This window comes from Acinonyx jubatus, chromosome C2, assembly GCF_027475565.1.
Source record: "Acinonyx jubatus isolate Ajub_Pintada_27869175 chromosome C2, VMU_Ajub_asm_v1.0, whole genome shotgun sequence".
NCBI classification, from domain to species: domain Eukaryota; kingdom Metazoa; phylum Chordata; class Mammalia; order Carnivora; family Felidae; genus Acinonyx; species Acinonyx jubatus.
The window spans coordinates 82,973,132-82,991,663 of record NC_069384.1 but is presented as its reverse complement, the minus strand read 5'-3'; the positions used below and the strand labels follow the sequence as shown (position 1 = coordinate 82,991,663).

Genomic DNA, 18,532 nt, shown 5'->3' with positions numbered 1-18,532 from the left:
ATGGGGGGGTCCTCAAAAATTTAAAAATAAAACTACCATATGATCCAGCAATCCCACTTCTGTGTATATATCCTGAAGAATTAAAAGTAGATATGTGCACACGTAGGTTCATAGCAGCACTATTCACAATAGCCAAATGTCCACTGACAAAAATGTTGTATATATCTACAATGAAATATTGTTCAGTCTTAAAAAGGAAGGAATTTCTGTCACATGCTGTAACGCGGATGACACTTGAGGACATTAAGTGAAAAAAAGCCAATCACAGAAAGATAATTACTGTGTTATTCTTATATGAAAAATCTAAAATAGCCAAAATTCACAAAGTAAAAGGGTGTTTTCCAGGGGCTGGAGAGTGAATACATATTTCCAATTCTCTTACCTTCTTAGGAGTGGAACTGCTGGGTCATATGCTAACCTAGGTTTCATTTATTGAGTAACAGCCAAACTGTGTTCCAAACTGGCTGCACTGCTTTATATTCCCACCAATGTACAAGGTTCCAATTTGTTCACATCTTCATCAACACTTGCTATTGTCTTTTTGATTAAAACAATACTAGTGGCTATGAAGTGACAGGTCATTGTGGTTTTGATTTGCGTTTCCCTAATGACTAATGATGTTGAACATCTTTTCATGTGCACAGTGGCCATTTGTATATCTTTTTAGGAGAAATGTCTATTCAAATTCTTCACTCATTTGTAAGATGGGCTGTCTTTTTATTGTTAAGTTGTAAGAGCTCTTTATATATTCTGAACACAAGTCCCATTATATTTTTTAAATTAAGGAAACATATTATACTTTTTATACCACACTTCATTAACTTCCAAAATATTTTCAAGGTAAAATACATTCTTTAAGCACACCAAATGTCACCTTAAATATAAATTGCATGAATATTTACAAATTTAAAGCAACCACTGCTTTTTCAAATAAATGTTTTCCAAGCCAAGGGGGGATACTATATATGGGGATGTATATGGGGATCCACAGCTGAAAAGATTTACAGAGATAAATGCAATGTATGGACCTTATTTGAATTCTGACTTGAACTGGAAAAAAAAAAATGAGACAATTTAAACTACTGACTGGATAATTAGTAAGAACTTGTTAAGTGGGGTAATGGTATAGTGGTTATATTTAAGTGTCCTTACCTTTTACACATAAATACTGAGATACAAACAGGATTATTTGCTAAGTGGGACTTGCTTCAGAATAGGTCAGCATTGCAAAGGATGGGTGATATACAGATAAACCAAGATAGGCCATAAATTGATCATGCTGAAGTAGGTTAATTATTCTACTTTTGTGTAGGTCTGAAATTTTCTGTTAAAAAAAGAAAAAACACTACTCTAATGCCCATTATGTAGAAGAGCACAAGTAGCTGGCGGTGACTAAATTGTTACAAATTTAAGAAATTCCCAGTTATCTCAAAGCGAAAGAGCTCTGGGAAACTTAAAAGGACTGTAACACATCTGTGCAGAATGTTTCTACAATGTTTTAATTACCACCAAGTCACAGGCTAACTAGCTAGCTTTATCAACTATGATATGCACAACAGCACCAAACACCAGCCATCAGCACTACTTACCTATGCATTTCATCTCCTCAGCAGATTTCTGAGGGACCAGAACTCCCACCGGAAGCTTATAACTTTCCTCTGTGGCTACAGAAAATACTATCTTCAGCTAAGTACATGTCTATAGTAAGTAATTTTACAGCGATCCCTTAGGCCACCTTATACTCACCCAAATTGCATACCCAATCAATGGACACGAGTTAGGATGCTAGGTATAATTTACACAGTTAAAATACATACCCACCAGAATGACTATAATAATTGAAAAAAAAAAGACAAGTATTCACAAGGATGTGAAGAAATTGCAACCCTTATGCATTGTGGTAGGAACATTTTTAAACAGTGCAGCCACTCTGGAAAAGAGTTTGGCAATTTTTTAGAAAAGTAAACAAAAATTTTCCAACCAAACCAATAATTACACTCCTAGAAATCTACCTGAGAAATGAAAACATATGTCCACACAAAGATATATAGGTGAATGTTCATGGCATTATTCATAATAACCAAAAAATATGAACAATCCAAACGTCCATCAATCGGTGAATAAACAAAATTAGTACAGCCATACAATGAAATATTATGTAGCAATTAAAGGAACTAAGTACGGCACAGTCTACAACATGAATGAACCTAAAAAAACATGCCAACAGGCTGGATACAAGACTTCCAAGTTGTATGATTCTACTTATGTGTAATCTGTAGATGAGGAAAATTTATGAAACAGATGCTAAGTGGCTACCGAGGACTGGGACAGAGGGAATCAATTGCAAAGGACAATGCGGGGAACTTTTATGGGCTAATGGAAATGTTCTAAAACTGTACTGCGATAACGGTTGCACAACTGTATAAATTTACTGAATCCACGGAATTGTGTATTTACAACGGGTGAATTTTATCATGTGTAAATTATAGCTCAATAAAGCTATTTTTTTAAGTACCATTACACCAGTCTTAGAAGTGACTATTTTAAAGCTCTGGCTGACAGCCTAATTCATTTCATATAATTTCAATACGAGTTCTGATCTATTACCAGGATTAAGAACATTTTTAACATCTGCTTGAAGCCTCAACATGCTATTTTTAAAGGATTCCAAGTACATACATACATCTCTAAACCTTACTGATCAAGTATTTCTCTTGTAGCTATGTGTCATGTTAACTATAAGATAAAATCGTTGTCTACAGCCTACATTACCATTTTCTCTTAGCCATTTTTCCCCCTAAACTTACGTCCTACAACTATTCCCTTTTGTAAAAATCTTGCTATTGCCCAGTGTTCTACTAAATACAAAGTTTTCTTACAGTATTTCATAATTTGAAGGAAAATTTTAATATTTATATTGAACATGCTTTCTACGTGTATACATTCTAAATATATTATCGTTTTCTTTTGTTTCATCATTAAGCCACTTACACATACTGCCTCTTCACTGTTTCAAACAAAGTTTTTCAAACAAATCAAGCTTTGCTTTCACTATTTTGGTTCAAAATTCCTCCTTCCTTGCTTTAAGCTTAATTTGATGGGTTCTTCTTTCAAAGCAGTGTTGTCTTCTATGATCAGACCTGCTTTAACTTTGGTCTGACTCATCTCTTTCCATTCTACTGAAAAATCTGCCAAAGTGGTAATGTTTCTGATAAGCCAGACATTTTTTTAAAAAAAACTTCTCTTAACCATTTTTCTCCAAACCAAATTTCCTATGAAATGCCATTAACCTACAGGACACAAAGTAGAAAGTTGTGGATAAAGTGGAAGAGGCACCCTGCCTGCTGTGACCCAACCTCATGGAACACAGCAGCCTCGAGGTATGGCTTAAAACCAATGCTCTACATTACAAGTCACATTTCTGCATAGCACGAATACAAAAAAATTAAACTGAAAATATTTAAACAATACATATAAGAAAAACTTGGAAGTAAATTAAAAAATACTTTCTAGAATCTCAATTTTTTAAATGGATAACCATAAAATGATTCCCCAAATAATTTGTCTTTAAAACTCCACAAATAAAGACATTACTTTTTAGGAATTCTACCTACTACAAAGGTTGTGTACTGTTTATCTTAATTTCCTTATTTATGACAAATTAAAAAAGATCAACCGCAGAAAAGCCCAAAGCCACTTAACACTATACATTGAGTTGTTAAATAAATGAATTGGTCAGCAGGAAATGCCAATTACCCAACAGGCAGTAAAGAAAATAAGATGGCAAGAATGCTCTGGTAAAACCATTTCTGTATCTGTATTATAAATTAAAAACAAAACAAAAATCAACCAACACTATCTGCCTCCAGAAATCAGATACAAATCAAGCAAATACTCAACCAAAATGGTGACAAATACTAAGGATAAACCTGGACAAGGGGATTAGTACTATTAAGAATTATCAAGATTGTATTAACTACAAAATATAAACCCCTTTCCCCTCAGAAATAAAAGGTAAAGGTATCATGATACGTAACTTCATCACATTTCTATAAAATATAGAAATTATTGCTATTATGACTGTAAAAATGGAGGCAAGTAAAGAGTTTAGAAATATACTTGTTTATAATTAAATGATGAGCCATAATTTGAACCCTAGTTATCACATTAAGTAGAAATCACAATTCAGGTATTGTGTCCTCAGTTATTAAGATATATGTTAAATAGTTCACATTTTAAAAACATTTTATCATTACATAATCAAATTTGATAAAATTTTATCAAAACATCTATGTATTCAATATAAATCATATTGTTAAAAGTTTTATAAAGTAACATTTAAAGAAAACTGCTGAGGTGCCAAATGATTATTTTCTATTAAATATACAACTTAACATTTAGAACTACATAAATTAATTCTTGCTAAAAGTTGATTCAGGTTTACAAAGGCATACTTTGGGAACTATAATAAATTTCCCCAGCACCACTTTCCTTTTTCATTCCAAAATTCTTTCATTAGGTTGAACTTTCTTCTGTCATTCATAGATAAAAGTTACAGAAGGTTTACAATACGAAGTCTTAATAGTAACAGGTTTTAAAAAATCTAAGCAAAGTGCACATTAAACTAGCTACAACTACTCAATTTCTTGATTATCATCAAATAAAAAATAGATGAACACTTCATCACTTAAATCTTTCTGAGGAAAAAAAAAATAGTATAACCTTGCTTAAATAAGAATTCCCCAGTAGGATATTATATAAAAGATATCCCATGTTATTTTATTAAGTTCTTTCTCTCATTAAAACTTTTTAAAAGTCTAATGAACACACACTTATAATGCCATATTACACAACTACAGTACTGTTAATTAAATAAAGCAGCCCAGTATAGTTGTAAACATTTTTAAAATGTAGCAAAAATGTAGTAAACAAGACTTGGCATGTCTTTTCTTCCCAAAACTTGCCATTACAATGCTCTTTCCATGAATAATTATTCTTCCTGGAAAAGTCTTAAGGTATATTTTAGTCTTTAAAAATATTACACTGAAATAATATGTGAAAAGATTTAGTCATGGCAATTTCACTGTAGCTTTTATTGCCTCTGTTGGTAATATGACAGGGATTGTAAGAAGCACATTTGAACTTACAGAGATATGCAGATGATAGTCACTAAAGATAATCTTGATCTCAAGTATTTTTTAGATGTGGGCACTTCTAGTTTTATACACTTTACTATTTAAAAAGCAGTACATTTTAAAATGTGTACCTGTTTTGACATTTGGCAAAAAGGAAACTGTACCTGTGGTTCAATTTAAAACAAAGAATCCGCCTGGGGAGTTTACCAAAATGAAGACTGAAACACTAATGAATTAAAGCATTTCAAGGTGTGCGTGTGTGTGTGTGTGTGTGTGTGTGTCAACATGTCTCTTTCAATCTCTCACTCTTGTCAATCTCTCTCACAAACGCACACACATGCACACACATACATGGCCATATGCATAAGCATTGTTTTAGTATAAAATATTCCCTGTAACCAGGCATTTATCCTCAAAATAATCACACCACATTAAACCAGTCTTCTCTTTTCAGCCCTAGTAATAGTATTGTTTAATTCTAAGATGCCATCATAGAGTGAACAACCTTAACTTTTATGCTACATAATTATATTCAAAGCTTTATGTATTTTTTGTTTATAATTACACAGTAATTATAAATGTTTAGTACCAAAATGATGACAAACACTATTTTGTTGAAAAAGGTCTTGCATTTAAAAGGAAAAGTCTGTAAACCCAAGGCACTAAGCCATGAACCAATATCAGACTTTGAAGAAAACAATTTTCTATTGGGAAAAAAAAAAAAAGCTAATGGGATCTCATTTTAAAACACAGCATACTCAAATTAATCAATCTGAAAACAATACCATAACTCAAAATCTTCCAGACAAAAACAAAATAGTACATATATATATATATCTTTTTAAATTTTTCATAATTGAAGTTCGTCTTTATATTTACAAACATGAAGTCAGGAAATACTGAAAGCAGCAGGATTCTTCTTTTTTTCTTTTTTTCTTTTTTTTAATAACCAATTCCAGTAAACTGAATAGAAATTTTCAAAATATTCTTTTGGTAGAATTATATTCTTGAGTTAAAGTTATGATTGGAATATTAATATAATATCTATGGGGAAAGCTTTCTAGTCAGTTTCAGAACTGTGTAAATAAAAAGTAGTAGTAAGATGTCATTGTTTCTTAAAATCATTTCCACATCTACATAAAATGTACTGCTGTTCTGAAGTACATTCCTTTGATAATTTCAACACTGGACCTTATAGAGTTGCCTGGATATACCAAGCAAAATCTTTTCCTGCTAGAGACCAAAGTCATCCAACATATGAAGTTTTCCATTTTTTTACTTGCCTTACAGAAATGTTTAAGAAAGCAATAAACCCTTCACATGTCAGGAAGTGAACAGAGAAATGAGCATCTTCAGCATGAAAGCAGTTCATGGGTCTTGTAGTGAAAAAAATACACACAAGAGAGAATTCTGTTTTGACGTGAAAACTGAGCTTATTTGAATAAAACAAAAAAAGGTGAAGAAACTAATTTATGAAAATAAAAGCCAGATTGGTATTTTGCATCAAGTACATGCTTGCTTGAAAATTTTTGCTCCTGAAGTATTTGGCAACCACAGTGATCAGCAGTTAAAGGAATTTCAACAAAATAAGAAGTCATCAAAAATGGACTATTTGTCTGAAAGCAGTACCTATAAGGATTGAACTTCATGGCTCATCACAACCATTTTCAAAATTTAATTCCTACTATCTTCTTATAAATTAAGAGAATTTCATTTGTGTTCCATAGTGCGCTGACAAAAAAACCAAAAAACAAAACAAAAAATAAAACCCTCATGCCTAAATTTAGAATATTGTATTGTGTAGCACTCTAAAACATTCAAAACAAATTAAATAGTTTAACTTATTCGACAGGCATATAAGCATTTCAAAATCATAATGAAATCCAATTATGTAGTGCATAATGTAGACAGGAGTAGAATCTAACATTATGCAGACATTTTCTAAATAAAAGCTCCCTGTTAAGACAACTATATATAAACATGGGTAAGGTAAGTGCAGACTAGTTCTGTGGAACCTTTTGAAATCGAGGGTCTGAAACACAATAAATTTTTCAGGTAGGCACACCAAGTTATCCTAAAAATTTTTCACATTGGTTATTTTGACATCAGTTACTCTACTCACATCAACAATACATGTGATTTGCCCGGGAAAAAAAAAATCCCCCCAAACCAAAACACCATTCCAGATCCGGTACACTTAAATATATCACTCTCATTGGAAGTGCTATCAGCATAGTCTTTGCAACTAGCCCAAAGCATATATTTAAGAAGTTTTTATAAATTGTTTGTGATGTTCATATGTTTAATTCTTATGCCAAACTGTTTTCTGATGAAGACAGCATTGTGCTTTATGCAAGAATGGAAACCTCAAAATAATCACCATAAAGCTCCTAAGACTTATGGGAGAATAAACTAGGATGGTCCACAGATATAAGATGAAATCCACAATGTTGGAATTATAAATGTTTAGAGCGGCCCAGACTAGAAGACAAGCCCAAACCACCATTAGAAGAATGAAATACGATATGGTCCAAGATGTATCCTTAAAGTTTTGACACAACCCTCAGTCTGAATTGTGAGGATTGATCTTCAGTTCAGTCCAGCCAGCAGAAATTGACTGTGCAATTTTCCGTTGTATTTATTGTACAGACTATGTACATTCTAGAAGGTTCCTTTAGTGCTACACTGTTGTACTTTTTGTCCCAGCAATTTGAGGGCGTGCAAATTCCACAAAGTCATCAATAAGAACAGGCCATGCTCCTGGAAAAAGAACAAAAAGTATGGGAAAGGGAAAGAAAGAAAAGCAGAAATAGGGCTAACATTTTAAGAGAATCCTTTACTTTTAAAATGCCTTCCCTGTAACAGTTAAAGCGTGTCATTACAAATATTCCCACTGAGAAGACTCCCAAAATTCTAGCTTTTTAGAGTTCCTACCTAACATACTTTTTGTATTCTCTCTGCTCTATTATTCCAACGCTTGATCAACCCCTGAATAATAAATGATAACTCTCCTAGTAATCAATGAATAATATGGTTTTCTGAAGGCCCCCAAACTGGCAGCCTAAGAAATGGCCATGCTATAATGGCATGCTGCCAGCACTGAGAGCACAGTTAGGTAGGAAGAAAAAAGTTTCCAGGCATTTTGTGGCAAACTTACAAGGGAAATTAACAGCAAGTCTCAAACTCTATCCTATTTCAGGACAATAAATTGCTAAGAGATTTTAAATTGCAGATATGCATGCCTCTACACATCCACACGCCAACCTCCAAATCAGAAAGTTCTCCAGTTTTGTGTAAGGCCTAACAGAAAGCACAATTATCACCAGATTAGACATTTCTCACTTATTAGTAAAGACTAGACATCATAATGAAAACAAAGAGAAAAAATATTATCATCTCTGGTTAGATTACATAGTTCCAGGACAGTTTTAAGGAGGCCAAGGTCATTGGAGATTTCTCAAAGACTACCTCTATTCAACAGTCTCAAAAACACATCCTGCTAATTCTCAAGGGAGGCTACATAAGCATATGTGAAGAAATCAGATCACTGCCACCTCTCAAAAGACAAAAGCACATCACTTGTAGTAGATGGTAACACCATCTTTTATACACACATGACAAAATATCAGAAAAGCATTCAGTTGATAGGATTCAAATATCACATTTACTGAATGTCAATAGTACTATGGTAGACAGCTGAAGTGCGTTGTAAATTAGACAAAGTCACTAAACTTGAGTTTACAATCAAATTCAAAGACAAGACAGATAATAAAAAACACAAAAATAGAAAGGACAGTAAGAAGAATAATGAGTAAACTGAAAATCTAAAACATGCATGAAAACTACTCTGCCTTTCTGGAAGACAGGAGTACTGAGTTGGTATTTAAAGAAATAGAATAGAGATTGGTAAAGAGGACAAAGGCATTTTATACGTTCATAAGAGCACAAAAAATCAGAAGACAGAAATCCCAACTCTAAGAAAAACAGATGTAGACAAGAAGGTCAAGAGTGTGTGATAAAAGAAATAAAAAAAAAATTAAGGAAAAACTTTCATTACCTTCTTCATCATAATTAGACATGTCATCTGCAATCATTGTACTGAAGTCTAAAAGAAGATTCCAAGTATCTTTTGGTATTGATCGTTTATGATGTTCCTGTTTTTTAAAAAAATAAGCAAATAACATCCAAATCACCAAAAAGTTTCAAAACATCAGTCTAAACAATGCTAAATTCAAGAATGCAGAACCACCTGTGTAATCAAGCTATGATAATCAAATTTCTCATTCTGTGTCTACTACATGCTCTGAGTTAGTCATGCTTTAAAAAACATTTTAATTTAGGGGAGCCTAGGTGGCTCAGTCAGTTAAGCATCCAACTTCGGCTCAGGACATGATCTCACGGTCGTGAGTTTGAGCCCCGTGTCAGGCTCTGTGTTGACAGCTCAGAGCCTGGAACCTACTTTGGATTCTGTGTCTCCCTCTCTCTGCCCCACCCCCGCTCATACTCTGTCTCTCTCTCTCAAAAATAAATAAATATTAAAAACAAATAAATAATATTATCTTCAAAGTAAAAATGCAGAGAAAAGATGAGCTGCAGAAAACATGAACTTACCAACAAAAATTTATTCCATAAGTCTAAGAATTTAAATCTTCCATTAAGCACTAAATTCCAGTAGGCAATGGCCATTTCTAGATCTGTAATATTAAAAATAAATTATGTATTTCAAATTCCATGAATATTTATCCCTGCAAAAAAAAAACAGGTAAGACCAAAGATAGCCAAATAAATAAATAATAAATAAATAAAATGAAAGAATGAATGAATGAATGAATGAATAGCTTTTTTCCTAAATACTTAGGTTTTCAAATTTTCATACAGAGATAAGATTAAGGTTTGTATCCTGTCTCCCTCACCAATGACCAACCCTTCAGGGCAAAAAGAATGCCACTTACCTCATGGGGGTGGGGAGGGGGTTCTGAAGTTTAAATTAGATAATGTAGAGAAGCATACTTGACTAGATTGTAAGTATTAAAATGTTAACGTACATCGATGTTTCCCAACCTCAGCACTTTTGACATTTGGGACCAAATAATTTTTTGATGTGGGGGACTGTCCTATATGACATTAGCAGCATCCCTGGCCTCTACCCAAAGCTCCACCCTACTCCCAGTGGTGACAACCAAAACTGTCTCCAGACATTGCCAAAGCTACCCTGGGGTGCAAAACTGCTCCCAGTTGAGAACCACTGATGTACATCTTCAGGCTGTAATGCAAAGGACTGCTATCTACAATGACTGATCCTGGATTTCAGAGACCATTAAGAATATTGATTTAAAAATTAATCAACTAAGATTTGCTTTTTTAAAAGTTTGATGAAGATGATATAAATGGCTATTTAACTGCATGTGGAACAGAGTGAAACCATACTGCCACATGAAAGTACCATACCTGTCATGACAGAAAGACCTATGATCACTTTCAAGGAATTACACCAATTAAGATAAAGTATCAAGCTTTTTATGAGTAAATTTACATCTCTAGGTCAGAAAAAATCATATCCCAAGTAAAAGTCCTTTTAGATAATGATCTCTAAAACACTCCTAATAATCGGAAGAACCATGAGACTAGTAAAGACTCCAAAGAGGTTCACATTTTACCTCAAAAAACAATATAAAGACCATAAAGCAAAAAATTCCCCTTCTTCACTGGACCTTCACTTCTTCAAGGATAGGGACAAAATATCCCCAAACTAGTAGACTGAAACACACAGTAGGCATTCAGAAACCGCTGAAAGAATGAACTTCCTACAGTTCCATGTGCAAATGTACTACTTACCTTCGAATCCATCATTATGTCTTCCTTCAAACTCAGTGGAAAAGGTGGCACTTTTTTCTCCTATCCAAGGATAAGCCCCTAACACCACTGTTCTCAATACATCCTGCCTCTTCAAGTAATCCTGTCTACTGATTAGTTTTACTCTCTCCCTACATCTTCAACTTTGCTTTGTCTTCTGCCTTTTCCTGCTTCACAAAGAAACAGCTCAGGTTGTAGCTCCTCCCTTTAAAAAGAACTTTCTTGGGGTCTCTCATCCCCTTAACTAGCTACCCTCTTTCTCCCTCCCTTCACAGAAAATCTTGAAACAGTACATAGAGTCTTCTACTCTTACACATAATGTGCTTCTGAATGCATGTCTAAAAGTCAAATTCAGATCCCCAGGTTTTAAGAAAACTAGAAACATGCCACCAATTCCTAACCATAATACCTTTTTAATCTCTGCAGACTTCAAAGCTCTATAGACAATATTCCTTCCAGGGTCTTTAATTTTGTTCTTTTCTCTACCAACTAAACATGTAATTGTCTGCTTCAGGTGCAGTAAAATGGCTATTAGCATGCTTAATGCTTTCCTTCTTCACTTCAAATGCACTAAATTTATGAGAACTAAGCTTATTACTAGTACTAGCATTTTTTTCCTTTTCAACAAATTTTCACAAAATAAGGATAAGAAACAACAGACATAATCAAATAACTACAAACCATGAGACACCCTATAAATGCCCATTTGTCAGATGATACACTAAGGAAAGAATCTGACAAGGGTAGAAGTGTATGTATATCATGTATGAAGGTTTAGGTTAACTTTTTGTAATCTACATTCATTGCCCATTTCCTAACCTCCCACACACTTTTTAATTCCATAAACTAGATTGAAAGTAATCTCTACCAAATAAACACTTTTATTCCTTGAGTTGGCTGTCCGCCATATTAGACAAAATTGAATATGCCTCCTAGATGGAAAGGTCACTTCTTTCAGCTTTAATGATAGCACTCTATTATTTCCCTCTGTCCTGTCTTTCTCATTCTCTTTTACTGGGTCCCCTTCTTCCATTCATCCACTTGATGTTGGTGTTCTGTGATACCGTGTGTCAGCAAGAACCACTTATAATCCCTGTAGATTTTTCAAACCCTTGCCTTTTTTCACATTAGACACTTAATTGTCTTTAACAACTCCTAAATCTTGAAACTTGTATCTCTATATTTTAGATCCATATATCTAATTGCCTATGGACAACTTCAACTGGGTATCCATAAACAGCTCAAATTCAACAGAGCTCAAACTGAACTCATTATCTTCCTCTACAGACCTGCTTATTTCTTCTCTCAATGTCATCACCCTACAGTGTTTCTCAATGAAACACAATTTCGCATTGTCAAGAACTGCCCTATGCACTGAAGAACATTTAGCACCCATCTAATGCCAGAAGAAACCCTCAGTCATTATGACAACCAAAAAACACCCCTACACATTTCCAAATGTCCCCTAAAGGTGTTTGCAATTGATAAACTCCTTTCTTCCTCATCACACACTTCCAGTCAGAGTTCTTTCATTTTGGCTTCTAAGTACCTTTTAAATCTCTCTCTTCCCCATCCCTACTGGCAGGGCCAACGTGAGGGTCCTCTTCGTGTCTAGCTAAATCACCACACAGCTTCATAACCAATCATTCTTGTTCTGCCTCCACTCCTTTTAAAGAACCACAGTGTTTTCATATGGACCTTTTAGACATACAAATTTGTGGTGTAACTTCCATGTTAAAATTCTTCAATGTTTAAAACAATGAGATACCACTACACACCTTCTGAAATGGCCAAAATCCAAAACACTGACAGCACCAAGTGCTCGCGAGGATGTGAAGCAACAGGAACTCTCATTCATTGCTGGTGGGAATGCAAAATAGCACAGCTATTTTGGAAGACAGTTTGGCAGTTTCTTACAAAACTAAACATACTCTTACCATATGACTCAGCAATAGCCACTCCTTGGTATTTACCCAAATGAACTCAAAACTTATGTCCACACAAAAACCTGCACATGGAAGTTTACAGCAGCTTTATTTGTAATTGCCAAAACTTGAAGCAATCAAGATGTCCTTGAGTAGACAGACAGATTATATAAACTCTGGTGCACCCAGGCAAAGGAATATTATTCAATGCTAAAACAAAATAAGCCATGAAGCCATGAAAAGACATGGAGGAAAACAAATGCATATTAATATCGCTAAGTGAAAGAAGCTAGTCTGAAAAGGCTATACCCTACATGATTCCAAACTGTAGGACATACCGGAAAAGGGAAACTATGGAGACACTAAAAAGATCAGTGGTTGCCAGGGGTTAAGAGGGAGGAAAGGATGAACAGGCAAAGCAAAGGACTTTTTGGGCAGTGAAACTTCTCTGCATGATGCTATAATCATGGATACAGGTCATCCTATGTTTGTCCAAACCCACAGAATGTAGAACATCAAGGGTGAACCCTGATGTAAACTTGAACTTTGGGTGATAATGGTGTGTCAAAATAGGTACCACTGTAACAAATGTACCACTTTGGTGAGGGATGTTGATAATCGGAGAAGCTATATAATGTGTGGGGGCAGAGGGTATATAGAAAAATCTCTGTACCTTCTACTGAATTTTGCTGTAAACCTAAAGCAGCTAAAAAAATAAAGTCTATTAAAATTTTTTTTAATTCTGCGATTATTTTTCTATTGCCTTTAGATAAAATCTACAACTTCCAGTTAAATGAATTTACTTGCAGTTCCTCAAAGGTGCTATGTCTCTCACCTCTGAACAACTGAAGTTGCCCATCTCTCCACAACAGACGTGGCTTCTTTTTCTTTTGGCCTTGGAAACATACACTCATTCTTCAAGACTCAAAAATTAATCATTTTTGTGAAGACTTTTTACAAACTCACCCAGACAGACTTAAAATGCTCCTGACTTCATGCTCACAGACTAACAAGTTGATAAAAATATTTTCCAATGAAAAGGGAATACCTGAAAAGATTTAGTAAGTTTGGAGTGCCTGGGTGGCTCAGTTAGGCATCCAACTCTCGATTTCAGCTCAGGTGGTTATCTCACAGTTCGTGAGTTCAAGTCCCACATCAGGCTCTGAGCTGACAGTACGGAGCCAGTTTAGGATTCTCTCTCTGCCCCTCCCCCACTTGCTCTCTCTCAAAAAAAAGAAAAGAAAAAAAAGAAAAAGATTGTACAGGGATAAAATGTCAGTTGCCACAAGTATAGGAAAAACTGCCCTTTAGATAGAATTGCCTGAGTGACAAAGAGAACAGCCTAAAGAGAAGTGGTTTAAAATAGGAGTTTACAGTTGAGCCTCTTAAATCCCAACTCTACCACTAGCTAAGGCAACTTGGGTAACTGAGTTCACCTCTCTACAATTCAGTTTAAAATAAAGGGTACGGGCGCCTGGGTAGCTCAGTCAGTTAAGCGTCTGACTTCAGCTCAAGTCATGATCTCGCAGTTTGTGAGTTCGAGCCCCGCGTCGGGCTCTGTGCTGACAGCTCAGAGCCTGGAGCCTGCTTTGGATTCTGTGTCTCCCTCTCCCTCTCCCGCCCCTGCTCACACTCTCTTTCAATAATAAATAAACGTCAAAAAAAGAAATTTTTCTTTTAAAAAAAGGGTAATAGGGGGCCCGTGGGAGGCTCAGTTGGTTAAGCGTTTGTTTTCGGCTCAGATCATGATCTCACAGTTTGTGAGTTTGAGCCCCATGTCAGGCTCTGTGCTCACAGCTTGGAGCCTGGAATCTGCTTCAGATTCTGTCTCTCTGTCTCTCTGCCCCTCCCCTGCTCTCTCACTTTCTCACTCTCTCGAAAACAAACATTAAAAAAATTGTTTTTAAATAAAGGTAATAGTACCTACTCTCACAGGGCTGCTATAAGGATTACACGAGTTAATACGAGTTAATTAAACGAGAACAGTGCCTGGGAAATAAATATATGAGTCCTTACTATCACTATTATTTATTTTTAATAATTTTTAAAAGTAGTCTTATAGATTCTGAAGCAGTATAGGAAAAGAGCAAAGTGAGCAATTAGGTAATAAGCAACAACAATAGTTAGAAGGAAAAGACAGAGAAAAAGAGACAAGCAAATAACAGCATTGCCTAAAACTGAGATATTGCAGAATGAATTCTTAAGCCCTTTAAAGTAAAATTAAAATTGCAAACAGAGGTAATCCCAGTGTCAAGCAAAATCCACAAGGGCAACGTGGAATTTCATAAAAGGTGATGAACTGAGTCTGAATGAACATGGAAATGAACTGAGACTGGATCCAAACATTGTCTGTAAAGGAAACAAAATGTTGCCAACTCATGAGAGGATGGAATGGTGATTAACAATCCTATTCACAATGTCTTTGTTTACTTAGAAATATCTTCAGGTAGCACAACATAATATAAAAGAATATAGAATATGGAGTCAGAAGATCAGCGACTGAGTCCCAGTTCTACCAACTCTAAAGTGACCTTAACTTAATAAGTCAGCCTCTCTGACCATGAATTTCTCCATCTTTACAATGAAAAGGATAATAGGTTTTCAGTTAGCTCAAACGGCTTTTACAAGAACTAAATGGGATTATATAGATGAAAATGTGCTTTAAAAATACTCTATAAAAGTATTTCTAAATAATAAAGTAAATGTCTAGCAAATAATCTTAAAATGTTTTAAATCAACTGCACAGGTATAAGATTCTAGCTGAACCACAGTTCACAAGAAAATAACCTATGAACTTTAGTCTAATAAAAGTTCAGGAGTGTCCTAAACATGACATGGTTGCTAAAGAACATATGTAATTTCTGACTAAACAGAATGGACAGTCTCACAAAAAAGAACAGAGTCCTGGTGCTCTCTATTACAAACAACCTCCTTCAAGAGTATTACGTTCAGCTTTAAGTAAGAGTCTATTTTGAGAGAAACTGACAAATTGGAAATGTGCCTGAGAGGGGATAGTAACAAGAATAACAAAGCTCTTCTCAAATGAAGAACAGTTAAAGTAATTGGAATGTTGACCCGGAAGAAAAAGAAGGGGTAAGGGACAGCAATCTTTCGATGGTCAGACTTCCTCATACTGCAGGGGAGGACAAATAAGCGCAGTGGAAGAAAGATGTTCACTTCATAAGGAAGAACTGTGTGGTAAGAAGTAGGAGTATTCTGTGACAAGAATGGACCACTTCCTAAAACAATGTGTGTCCAAAGTAGAAACTAAATGAGCATCAGCTATGGATGCAACTTTGGGTAGGTTTGAAAGGTATTTCATAAATTTTCTAATTTAAGATTCAGAAGACTACCAGAAATGGCAGGTGACTGAAGCAGACGGTGACAGAGGAAGCACCCTATCCTGGTGTCAAAGGAAATCAGGTGTCAAGGAAAATGAGGAAATATGGAAAACACCAGCTCTCATTATAACTAGCACAGCTATTTATAAATAAACCACAGTGCTGTCACTGTCACTCTGCCAATTTGTTTTGGGCCTCACCTCCTCTCCTATGATCTTCTAATTCTTCCCTGCCAAGTACTGTAATTTAAGAGTCCTGTGAGCCCTTAGAAAGGCTGTCAAGAAAACTGTTTTCTTTTTAATTAAGTTCTTCAACTAAGCAAGTCATTACATTTCCTGACACACAACACCAATGCAAAACAAAGGGAGAAATTAGGATTTGTCTATTACATTTTTTTCTCTTTTACATTAAGAATTTTTTAGTTATGGGCTTACAGAAAAAATTGAGCAGAAAGTACAGACAGTTCCCGTATACTTCCACACCCCCCGTTTTCCACTATTTTTAACATCTTGCTTTAGTGTGGTATATTTCTTACAACTGATGAGCCAATGTGGATATACAAGTATTAACTAAAGTCCATATTTTACATGGACTCACTCTGTGTTATATATTTTATTTTTTTCTTTAAATTCTAAATGTGGGATTAAACACACATAACAAAATTTACCATCTCAACCATTTCTAAGTGTATGGTTCAGGAGTGTTGGGTGCATTCACATTGTTGTGCAACCAATTAATGGAACTCTTTTTTCTGCAGAATGAAACTCCATACCCATTAAACAATTAATACAATTTTCTTAAGCTCAATACTTATTGGGTAATAAAATAAATTTTTAAATCTAATTCTGTACAGTCTTTTTTGCAATTTTCCCTAGAATCCAAAATTCCAATTTACTATCATGTTAATATATCCAATATCTAGTAAAAATTTTTTTGCTTTATTTTTACCACATACAATAAAAGCTAAGATTCAGTATCAAAACTATATATTCACTCCAAAATATCATTATTTCCGTGCTCCAATAAGGGTTGGGGACATAACTAACGAAATAGATTCAGCCCATTTAAGTCAACATTTTATATTTGTAACATTTTGTTTAATCTTATCAAAATATTATGCTACCTTTCTAAACACAACAAAAATAATTATTTTAGTGTATACATGTAAATTCAAAACCTGTAATCAGTTTTTATTTGTGGGAAGGAAGGAAGGAGGAAACTAGAAAAAAACAGCCCAGTTAACTGATGGTCACAGATAATAGACTAACCCTACATATTAACCATCCAGCTTATTTTGCCTACAAAATTAGGTAGTTTCCTGCGAGAAGAAAATTCAACCTAAACTGAAGAATCAGTTGGAAATGAGGCTCATTATCTGTCATTTTGCTTTACAGATATTTTGTAAATCTTCAATCAATTCAATCATGTTCAGTCACTCTTCAGGCCAATTCTCCAACGCTAATGTTGCACATTTATCCCTTCTTCGCTAGCTTTCAACTACTTCCTCGGTATAATCCCTATTCACATAGTCCTTTTCTCAATGCTTTTTCCCTCTAACTTAAAATATAAAGGATTAGTACAAGAGGCCCCTATTAGCCTCTCCAACTACTGTATCTTCGAAATCAAAAGGAAACTCACTTCCATCCCTGGGTAAGTAATTTAACCTTCCTGCGCCTGTTTCCTCATCTGTAAAATAAGGATAAAAAAATGGCTTGCACTCCATGAGTATGTATCTGGCAGGCACATGCCAGGTGATGAATTACTGAATGAAAGAATAACTCTTAAAACCGCTAAACATGAAATGAAGAAGCGTGTGTACTTAGCACACTGCCAGGCACACTGCAAGTGCACATTCAATGGAAGATACTGCCATCATCAAAATCTTCAGTGCATGCTCATTGTCCACAAATTCCAATTTAAACATTTCTGTCCTGTTTATAAAAGAAGCCTCTGGTTATCGAGCCTTACATCTCACCAACTTAATCTCCAAATAAGCATTCCCACTAACATCACATCAGTGTTTTCTCTCTTCTACAAAGAGGCCAAGCTTATTTCTCAAGTTTGAGACATTCATTCTTAACCATCCTCTCAAACACCTTTTATCTTCCCTTGCCTAGCCAAATACCATATCCTTTAGTTTAACATCCCATCTTGCCCAGGAAGCACTTCCCAACCATTCCTCCTTTTACTCATTTCTCCTTTTACCTAACACACTCTCACACACGTTTATTATTGTGTCTTACCTATCATTAAATCTTTCTAGGTAAACTGTAAATTA

At 34.8% G+C, this 18,532-nt stretch overlaps 1 protein-coding gene across 5 annotated transcripts in view; it reads right to left on the bottom strand.

Annotated features, from left to right (window-relative positions):
• Nucleotides 1-5,064: 5,064 nt before the first annotated feature.
• DCUN1D1 (defective in cullin neddylation 1 domain containing 1) overlaps nt 5,065-18,532 on the bottom strand; it is a 34,262-nt gene continuing 20,794 nt past the window's right edge. For 4 of the 5 annotated variants that reach the window (XM_015063599.3, XM_015063598.3, XM_027061354.2 and 1 more), the window contains exons 5-7: nt 9,747-9,829; nt 9,193-9,289; nt 5,065-7,895 (exon numbers count right to left, since the gene is read on the bottom strand). In XM_015063599.3, coding sequence (XP_014919085.1) covers nt 7,816-7,895; nt 9,193-9,289; nt 9,747-9,829 — 260 coding nt within the window. In that variant the 3' untranslated portion in view covers nt 5,065-7,815. Of the gene's footprint in view, nt 7,896-9,192; nt 9,290-9,746; nt 9,830-12,670; nt 12,849-18,532 lie in introns of those variants that run through there. The other variant, XM_053221172.1, reaches the window with a different exon arrangement.